The sequence below is a fragment of the Falco punctatus genome (assembly GCF_963210335.1).
Source record: "Falco punctatus genome assembly, chromosome: 18".
Taxonomy (NCBI): Eukaryota; Metazoa; Chordata; class Aves; order Falconiformes; family Falconidae; genus Falco; species Falco punctatus.
The window spans coordinates 6,028,184-6,038,445 of NC_137598.1; the positions used below are offsets into that span (position 1 = coordinate 6,028,184).

Below are 10,262 nucleotides of genomic sequence, written 5' to 3' on the forward strand. Positions count from 1 at the left end.
AGCCAGGAACAGAGTCTGGACCAATCTGCAATAGCTGCTGTATTTATTTGAGAGGAATATGATGGTGGATGAGTATTGGCTTCCATCTGTATAATAAGGGCTACTGTAGACTGCCAGAAATGTACAGACAGAAGAAGAGAGATGGATGGATGGATGGATAGATGGATGGATGGATGGATGGATGGATGGATGGATGGATGCAAACTCAAATTAATTTTTAGTTATGCCATTTCTTAAGAGCAGTATGGATGCCTATCACTGTTGCTTCTTCCTTTGGACTGAGAGAATATCTCTATTGCTCTTCAAAACATACGTGGTGGCCCATTTCCACTTGAATCTCTCATGGATAAAAGTCTCCTATTCCAAACTGAACAAGTGAGTATCTCTGGCTGGCTTTTGCAGGGCCAACTGAGCTTAAAATATTTTAAAAAGACAAAAAAAATCAAAAAAGCCTCCCCTGAACTCCATGGCTGGTGCTCGCATTAACATAGGCAATGTCCCCTGACATCCGGGCAGGGCAGCAGACAGGAGCATCTGTGCCGGAGGGCTTGGTGGTGTCGGTGGAGGAGGGAGGGAGGAAATCTGGAACCCATAAGCTCCACTGATGTTTGCATTACCTTGCACGGCTGCATTGGTCTGTGCCTGGTCCGCCCACAGTGCTCCTCGCCCTATCAGCAAGAGCCATTCCCCAAAGTTATCCAGACACCCTCCTCACTGTAGCCCAAAGGACAAACCAACGGAGCTCCTTGGAGGGCTCTGCAAGGCTTGGGAAATTTGGGGAGGCTGAAGGGTGGATGCTCCAGGGTGCACCTCTTGAGCAGGCGCTGGCTCCTCTCCGGGCCTCCTTGCCGCTGTGCCGTGGCTGTTGCATCTTGTGAGAGCCCAGAGCCCTTTGCCTGCAAGGAGTTGAGAAGATGAAAGAGGAAAGCATGTGCCCAGACTCCCCTGAAGGCAGCCTGGTCACCAGCGAGGAGGAAGGTGAGCGGCTGCACAAGAAATGCCTCCGCAAGCGTGGCCAAGGGGGCAAGCCGTTGGAGGACTGTGGTGCCCCCTCGCCGCAGGGCAAGCGGAGCAAGCGCAGCCCCGTCCCGCAGTCCTTCGAGGACATGCACACACAGCGCGTAATTGCCAACGTGCGGGAACGCCAGCGGACCCAGTCACTCAATGACGCCTTTGCAGAGCTGCGGAAGATCATCCCGACACTGCCTTCCGACAAGCTGAGCAAGATCCAAACCCTCAAGCTGGCTGCCCGCTACATAGACTTTTTGTACCAGGTCCTGCAGAGTGATGAGCTGGACCACAAGATCACCAGCTGCAACTACCTGGCCCACGAGAGGCTTAGCTACGCCTTCTCCGTCTGGAGGATGGAAGGGGCTTGGTCCATGTCCACGTCCCACTGAGCCGGGGTATGTATCACCACCTCCCCACCAACCTCTGCACGTCCCTCGATCTTGCATCCTCCATCCATCTCCCCGGCTCTGTCCCGCGGTGGGGAAGCACACAGCAGCTGCCCCCTCCTCACACTCCACGTGCAAGCAATTTGCTTTAACAAACCCCAGACACTGCCAAGGCTGGCGCTCGGAGGAGGTGGTGATTCCCGACCTCACTGGGGCCAGGAGGACATTGCTGGGGGCTGAGCTGTGGAGCCCTCAAGCGACTGATCTCATTTAACGAGGTCTGGTCCAGGGCAGGCTAGTGAAAGGTTTAAACCCAGGGCTTAAAACTCTGATTTATCCTCCCATGGTAACCCGGGAGGGCACCTAAATCAGCACACACCCTCCTGAATGTGCTTGGGTTACCAAGGTGTCAAACCCACAGGAACGGGACTGGCAGTAGCTCAGCAGCCATTGGCCAACAGCTGCTGCTGCTCCCACCGCGCAAAGACCCCAGCCTTGTCCTGGCCACCTGGGTGATATTTGGCAAGTGGTCCCTGAAGCCATTGGGTGGCCCTGGGGTCTCCAGCCTGCCAGGCTTTCTCCTACCCCTCTCCTAAAGTGCTGCACGTAAGATGGGATCTGTAATCCCTTTGGATCTGTAGGAATAAAATATTGAGCGAGTATGCCAGGGCAATGACATTTGCCCATTTGTTGCACTGCACCCCTTGTCTGATGTACCCAGCACCACCAGCCACCACGGGCACAGCTGCTGAGAGGAGAGGAGAGGGGGTTAATCTTATTTTCTGCGCTGTAGGTCTCGTTGGGCTGAGAGAAAGGGGGAATGGGGGGAGAAGGGTCAGCTATGTGCTAATGTTTCCTGTGGCCCACGAGCAGGAGCAGAAAACTCCGGAAGACATTCCCAAGCCGCGGACTTCAGGGACACTTCTTGGGAGCCCAGCCCAGCTCCCAAGAGTCTCCATTGTCCGCTAAACAGGATCGGGGTATCTAGCTTTCCTCCGGCCCTAATTCATTAGCCCCTGCCTTGTGTCAGCCCTGGCACTGGGGCTGAGAGACCAGCAGGTCTTCTGGGGAATCCAAACTTAAAAGGACTCATTTTTATTGCACCCACCACTACGAAAAGACAGACCCTTAATATTTTCTGCAAGTAGTCGGGGTCAGCCTCCTGCACCCTCCTTGTGTGCCGTTTCTCCTCCTGGCTGGTTGCACTGCAGTCCTGATTCAGTGCAGGCACCTGCATGACTGTGCCCAGCCCTGGTTTCCCTGCAGGTAGAAGCAGCATATTTATAACACGAGAGATTCCAGACCTTGGGATGAGAAGTGCTAAGGGCTGCAAGACCCTAATTTAATCCATGCTGACCCTCAGCTGTGGCAGGGACTGGTGTGATGCTGCAGCCCAGTGTGGTGAGACCACTGGTCCCTGTCTCGTCACATCCTGCTGAGGACAATGATGGGCTCCCGGTGCCCTTGCCTTTAGGGTAGATCTTGGGGAAGCCATAGGGCAAAAAAAAATATCTGCCCTCCAACTTGGTCTCACATTTTGAAAGGCCAGAGGGAGTGGGAATGGGAGGAAAGTGGCCTTTCTGAGACAAAACAAATCATAGCAAATTCCTGCAAAGTGGCCCAAGTGATGCCTGGACAGCAGGGCACCCTCCACTGCAGCCGGTGTCCCCCTGTAAGCACCACTGGCCCTCCTGCCACTGGGCTTTGCCACTTAACGGCCCTGAATTTCAGGCTAGATCTGCAGATGTAGGTGCAAGTGCTGGCTAAACGTGTTGACCAGAGGGATTTCATTTCAGGATGTGCCACATTTAAAGTCTCATTTTCCTGCAAGTCTTGCTGAGATCTCTTCTACCCAACAGGAAAACTGCCACTTTCCTAAACCCATGTATGGATCTAAATTTTTTTGGGCAGACCTGGTCGTTTAAAAAAATGACTGTCCTTGCTGGAAGCAGGATTACTGCCCCTGAGCCATGGCTGGGTGCTGCTGGAGACACCTTCCCCTTCAGGACAGCCAGAAGTGAAGTGTGCAGTCACTTGTTCTCACTTTGAGAAGCCAAAAAGCTGCTGGGGACAGTTGGGATGCTGAGCCCCTCGAGCAAAGCAAGCCTGTATCCCCGCCAGAGCCTCACTCGCCCTTTTCTGGGCATCACATTTTTGCAGCCGAGTGAGTTTTCCAGTTTGTAACTGGGTTATCCCATGTTGGGGGATGCGGGGTGCTTCATGGATTCACAAGAGAGGTGTAATCAGCACGTCAGGTGTACGGGTTTCTTTGGCAGATGGTTTTCAGGTTCTTCAGCACTATGCTGACAAAGTCTGTGCTGGCGACTTGTGCACGTGTCGTTAAAGCCCAGCTAAAGGCATCTTCACCTTGGGGAGGTGGAGGGGTTTTGAGTCTCCCTCCACATCTTCCCCAAACTCGGGGCCATTGGTTTCGGTGCACGCATGTCTGCTCCCGGTTGCGTGTGTGGGCTGATGTGCAGCTCTGCATCCGGTCATTGGCTTTAAACCTGTTTATTTAAGCTGAGTGCTTGGCAGGAATTGTGTTCCCATGATAAACAGAGGCATTAAAGACCCTTAGTGATCTTAAAGACCCCTCTGCTAAATGAAAAAGCCTGCATGTAAAATCCCTTGTGTCCTGGGAGCATGGTAGGCTCAGTGTGCTTATCATTGCTGGTTAATATTCATTCTAAGCTTGCTCCGGTGCTTGCCTTGAGGCAAAGCATCCTTCAGCTGAATAGATAATAAGCTGCTTTGTGCCAGCCTGCAGTGGCATTCGGGTACCAATTAGCAATTCCCAGTTGGGCAGGGAAGTAATAGGAGGAGGATTTGTTAAACAAAGACCAGAAAGAAGGAATGGCCACGGGGAAGCGATGCTAGAGTTGGAAAGGCTGCATCTCTCTCCTGTAAGTGAATTAACCCAGTGCTTGCAAAGGGACTGTAATTTTATAATGTAAAGCAGCTAACGGCTGCTGAGAGTGCCAGCATACTGGTCTCCACTGGAACTCAGCCTATTGAATATCAAAGGGTGCTGGAATAGCTGGATGTGGATATGCCCTTGTTAACCAGGAGACATCATCCGGTGAAAGAGGGATTGAGCCCTCAGGCAAGAAAAATAATGTTTGAAGTCCCCCAAGCTCATGGTTTTTCAGCACAGGCTTGAGCACATTAAAATGTTTTTTTTTCCTGCTGGAGGAGAAAATGAGGCTGGAAGCTGACACTGCTAGGGGGAGAAGACTGGGGAGTTGTAACGAGTGATATTCCTTGCCCTTCATTTATCTCCCTGGATTTATTGTCTTTCTCGCTTTGCCCTCACTTAATTGTCTATCCTGAAAGACCTTGGGTAAATCTTCCCTTTGGGGACTGTTGCTCTTGCTTGGATTCTGCTTTGTCGGGTGTCTGTTTCATTTTCTTTTATTTATAAATATGTCTCATTGCACAGTATTAAAACACCAGAGTATTAAAGGAGCTTGGGGAGATCTCCCTTCCTGATTCAGAACTGCTCAGAAAATGCATTTAAAAGAGCAGCTGCTTCAGAAACCTCTCCGAGATCCCTCTGCAGATTAGCAAGAGAGCACAGTTTCGTCTGCTTGAGATTCCTTGCCATCCTGGATCAGTCCTTTGAAAGCAGTGAGAACGGGTTTCCCTCACTCACTGCTGCTTAAACTGGCCAGGGTGGTCCAGGACCTCTGGGCTGGGCTGGAGCAAGCCCAGGCACTGGGCTCCTCCTTGGATGGGTCCAGCAGGCAAGGAGTTGCACTGGCAGGAGCCACCTCGCTTTCACTTTTGGTTTGAGTTCCCAGAAGAGACAAGGAATTGCCCATATCCTGGGAAATCTGTGCCTGGGTGATTTTTCTTTTTTCCATTCTGGTCAAGGGGCCGTGTTGAGTACCAGCTGCTCCCCGCCATGTGCTCTGGCAGGATGCTTCTGGGATTTGCTCCTTCCTCTGGCAGAGAGCAGGTTTAGAGGCCAAAAGGTTCCTCCAAGGGCTGCCGTCTTCCCACACAAGTGCAGAGCTAGTGTAGCATTTCCCATGGCATCTGCAGGACAGAGAGGGAGAAGAAATGTTTGGTGCCTTGAAGGCTCCGACTTTGATGCCCCAGGACAGTATGAGCGGCGCAAGATGAGGGATGCCAGACATCCCCCAGAATCCCAGGGCTGATCTCTGGGTAAGGATGCAGGACCAGATGGGGCTGGGGATGATTATCCTGACCACCAGCAGCCCAGCCTCTGCCAGGGCTGTCAGGGGACACTCTGACTGCTGTGCAGCAGCAAGGAATGGCATCACCTTGCTGTCCCAAGCTGCTCAGCCCGGAGCAGAGAGAGCTACAGGCTGTCCAGCCAACAAGGACATGTTAAAGAGGGGACTGGGGCTGCCATTATTTTCATTGTCAGAAAAACGTTTTTCGAGCAAAAATTTCCACCTTTCTGTTAAAGATGGAAGCACTGGCCAAACCTGCCTGGTGGAACCAGGCTCCTCTCCATTGCAGCAAGACAGGTTCTCTGCACTATTCAGGATTAGTTAAAATTAAAACAGAGATAAAAATTACAGAGCCAGCCCTCATGAGCATTAAAATGTCTGCTGCTTTATGATCCCCATGAGGAGACAGGCTTGCTAGATCTCAGCTGCGCTCGCTTAGCCCAGAGGAATGCCTTTGAAACGAACCCATATTTCATCACTGAATGTCACGGGAATGCACCTGGGATCTGAGGGGGAACGAAGGAGATGCGTTAACAAGATGGGCTTTGCATTTAATTTCCTTTTATAGGGCTGTATCTGAACAGAGATGAGGGTGTTAATGCAGCAGAGGGAGGGAAAGAGAGTCATCAGCTGGGGCGTTGAGGACGGGATTGCAGAGCTTTGCATCTCCCCGGTTCTGTGGTCTGGTCCATGCCAGCCCTGTGAACGCCCATCACCAAGTCCTGCACACTCAGAGCAAGGCTGGTCTCCTCTGGAGGCTCCCGCAGTCCTTTGGCAGCCTTCGAAATCATGCCATGAGTGCGTTATTAGGCATTAGACCTTGTTAGCTTGAGACATGGCTATGCCATGAGACAAGGGGGGATTATGAAGTTGTATATAGGCTGCATATAGGACAACCCTGTCCTGCATAGGACATCCCTGGGCAATGCCAGCTGGAAAACAGCCTCTTTGGTTGCCTGTTGTGCCAGGCACTGTTGCCCTTGAGCACTGTGTATGTGCACAGTGCCCATCACAGACCTTTTGGACCATGGTCCCAAACAGTCAGCAATGGGACGCATCAAACTTTGGGAACTTTTTCTCTCTCTGCCACCCAGCTTGGGCAGGCTCTGGCCTGTTGGTAGCCCTGCAGGCAGCCCTGCCAGCCTCATCTGCATTATCTCAGCCAGTGCCTGAGTTGAATTATTGGAGGGTTTGACTTATTCCTCTCCAGGCTCCTCTCCAGAGAGTTAAAGGTCTCAGAAATTGTGCAAGGAGGGACTAAAAAAGCAAGAGGCAGAGCTGGGGAGGGGGTGAAATAAAACCAGAGACCTGAGGGTGATGGGGAGGAGGCTCAGAGGGCAGCAAAATGAAACCGTTGCCCCCACAGGGCTTGATTCTAATTTCTAATCTCATCCAGCCCTGGCAGGAGATGTTTCCCCCTGCCCAAGGCCTGGATCAGGCTGCTCTGCCCCACTCCTGCACTCGGTTCACCCACACCATGCCCCCTGGCTCCAGGCTGGTGTCCAGCATCAGCTGGAGGCACCTGGCAGCTGCGTGGGGTCCCTTCCAGCATCACCCTCCACTGCCACCCACCCTGGGGACAGCCCTTCATGCTCCGGGCTGGAGAGGAAACAGTTCATCACAGGTTAATGCCTGTCCTCCTTGCAGAGGGGAGGGAAAGAGATGAGAGGTTTGGTTGCTTTCCTTCTCCATCCTTGCTGTGCTCCCAGAGGAGCATATTGGGGGTAAAAGCTGTGGGTTTTTTTTTTGAACACCCACTGTTGTGGGCTCAAGGTGCCCATGTTCACGTCACAGTCGACATTGCCCAGTACATCCCATGCGGCTACGGGGAGGTCTGTGAATTCCAAGGCATGAAGGCTCAGGAGCCAGAACCAAACATGGCTCTTCCCTCCGCCGGCTACCCAGGCAAGCACTGGATTTGGCATGATTTTGGGAAGCCTGGGCTGGCTGTGCCAAGCCAAAACCTTGGTGACTTGGCAGCCAGGTTGACCCTGCCTGTCTCCCTTTAGGTCTTAGGCCTCCACTTCAATGGAAACAAGCAGCAGCTCGCCAGCGCCCAGGCACCCAGACCCAGACACCTTGCTCTCCTCCAGCACCTGAAAAAATGACAGCAGCCTCCCCAGCGAGCAGGAGAGCACAAGTCCCATCCCACCCTGCCAGCCTCCTTGCCTGCTGGGGCTGCTCTGACCCCTCCAAACCCTGGGGCTGGGGCAGAGGGACTCAGACCAGGACCCAGGTGGTTTTGCTTGGAACAAGCTTGTTTGGATGCTGTGTACAAAACTCTTTAGGTTGTAATTTATTTTTGACTCGCAGGTAAGAAATACTCAAGTTCTCAACTCCTGTAATAGCTGCCTGTTTTCCCAAGCCTGCAGGAAAGCTGATGTCTCTGGCTCAGCGGACTTGGTCTTCCCCACATCCCCACTGCCTGCAGCCAGGATTTGCAGGCAGCTGCCTTCTGCCAGGACCAGGCAGGACAATTCCTTTTGGGATGATAAGTGCTCATGCCCTCCCTCACTGGTCTGGTCCTCACCGCTTCTCAGAGTCCCCCTGGGATGTGAAAATGCAGCGTCCAAGGGTTTGGCCAAGGACTGAGCATGAGTCGTGGGTTTTGTCTGCTTTTATCCTGTTCTGGAGGTCTGCACCATAACAGCATCATGGTTTGTATTGCTAACTGGCATGTGGAGAGGATCTGAGGGGGGCTGCTGAACCCCTCAATGAACCTTGAGGCTCACAACACCCTCCATTCACTCATAGTCCATGGACGTGTCTCAAAACCACCCGCTCTGTTGGAACAACCCAATTTCTTTGAAATTACTGGAAAAATAAGGCTGGAGATGTAACATACAGCCCTTCCCTCTTCCCCATGAGAATTGGGGGAGTTTGGGGACATCTCGGGAGTGGTGCTGCTCTGGGGAGATTCAGGCTCTTGCAGGGGTGAGATTGACTTGGGGGGATGCGGAGACAGTGGGGGGGACAATGGAGGGGTGTTGGGGTTTCTGCACGATCCCAATAAAGTCCGGGGGAATTTTCCAGCGTTCAATCCTTTTGTTTCCGAAGGAAATGGTGCTGTCATTAAGCATGAGGTGGCACAGCTGCACACCCACTCCTGCACCCTCCATCAGCACTGGTGCCTGGTCATTGTTAAGTTGGGCAAAGGAGAATCAGGTATTTTTGCTTGTTATAGCAGAGAAAGGGCGGGGGGGGGGGGAGGGGGAAGTCCCTTTAAATGAGGTTGTAACAGGCATGCAAACTGAAATAATCCATGCGGGAGAGAAGTGTTACAAATGACTCAACAGCAGAGTTTCAATTAGTGATCATGCTTTATTACACACCAGAGAATCCAAGGAGAAGCGACAGCAAGGTTCAGACTATCTTTTTCTATATATTTCTCAATTTTTTATGTACAATGTGAGTGGATTCCCTGTGCTGGGGAGCTGACCACAGCCTTTAAAAAAATCTGAATGTGCTTAAAAAAATATAAATTCCATTAAAATAGGGTTGTGGATGGCTTTGTTAACTGCATCAGACAAAGTATTTTACACATGAAAAATGAAACCACCTTTAGAAAGATAAATTTTCTTTCAAAAATTAAAATGTCCTTTAAAAATAAAGGGGTAATACCTCTTTGCAAAGTGGAGAGTCAGGCTTCCAAGCCTAATTAAAAAAAAAAAAAAAGGGTAAATATATTTTTAAAATTTATTTTTTAAGTAACATTTTGTTGAGTCTTTTTTCTTTTTAAATAAATGTGTATATTGACTTATTTTAAAATGAGGGAAACATCAGCCCTAAGGAAGGAACAACAATTTGAACCAAGGTCTTGGGTTTTTTTTCAATGTTCACAGCCACAACCATAGTTGTTATCAAAGACACAGAAAGTTGCCGGGGGAAAAGGTGTTTGGGACAAGGAGGGATAGATCCGGAGATGTTCTGGCCCTTAGCATCTTCATGTGTCTTGGGGGAAAAGCCCAAATAAACCTCATCCCTGAGGGACAGTTCCTCCAGCACAATGTTGGACATCCCACAGCATCCTTGGCATGGGTGGCCAGGACATCATCCGGCATTTTTTGCCACACCAACAAACCTTCCCACTGGCTGGACAGTACGAGTGACTTCTGTGGGAGCTGGTGCCTGGTTTGGAGGTCCCATTCTCCATTTACAGTGGGGTGGGGCAGGCTCGTCTGGGATGCACGGGCACGGCAACAGGGATGGCTCCTCCCTGGAACTGGGGATGTCCACCATCAGCTTCATGGTAGGACTCTGCCTGACGTTCAGCTGTTAAAATCAGGCAGATGGGAACTCAGTGAGTTCATCCACCCTAACCAAGAAGTAGTGGGAGCACCCAGGCAGTGATGCACCCACCCATACCTGGTCTCCAGCATCACCATGGAACTCTACCCATGGAACCCCACCACCTCCTCCAGCCTCCATGCTCAGTGGACACCACTGAAAGGGGCATTTAGGGGGGGACCTGGGGATGAGGAGGTGCTACCCCATGGGGAGAGTGGACCCTTGCAAGGAAGCACATGACTCTGCTAGAAAAAAATGTGCTCGCACAAACACGCCACCTTACTGCCATGTTGTTTGGCCCCATCTTTGGGGTTGAAACCACAAGTCCCCAGTTGGCAGACGGGGCCGGCACTTTCCGTGAGCTGTTTGACACATCAGC

General features: G+C 51.5%; 2 protein-coding genes across 3 annotated transcripts in view; both read left to right on the forward strand.

The window, feature by feature from the left end:
* The window catches only part of SLC48A1 (solute carrier family 48 member 1), a 35,333-nt gene extending 35,038 nt beyond the window's left edge, over positions 1-295 (forward strand). The window contains exon 4 of the mRNA XM_080368926.1: positions 239-295. The gene's annotated coding sequence lies outside the window, so the exon portion shown is untranslated. The remainder of the gene's footprint in view (positions 1-238) is intronic.
* LOC308055202 (twist-related protein 2-like) lies at positions 246-8,780 on the forward strand (the record flags this gene model as incomplete). 2 transcript variants are annotated; one of them, XM_080368936.1, is made up of 3 exons in its annotated part: positions 246-375; positions 822-1,406; positions 7,606-8,778. In XM_080368936.1, the coding sequence occupies one exon, from the start codon at positions 915-917 to the stop codon at positions 1,398-1,400; it is 486 nt and encodes a 161-aa protein (XP_080225062.1). In that variant the 3' UTR covers positions 1,401-1,406; positions 7,606-8,778. The 2 variants fall into 2 exon arrangements, with proteins under 2 accessions (XP_080225062.1, XP_080225063.1); XM_080368937.1 differs by lacking the exon at positions 246-375 and having other exon boundaries at positions 915-1,406; positions 7,910-8,780.
* Between the last annotated feature and the right edge of the window lie 1,482 nt (positions 8,781-10,262).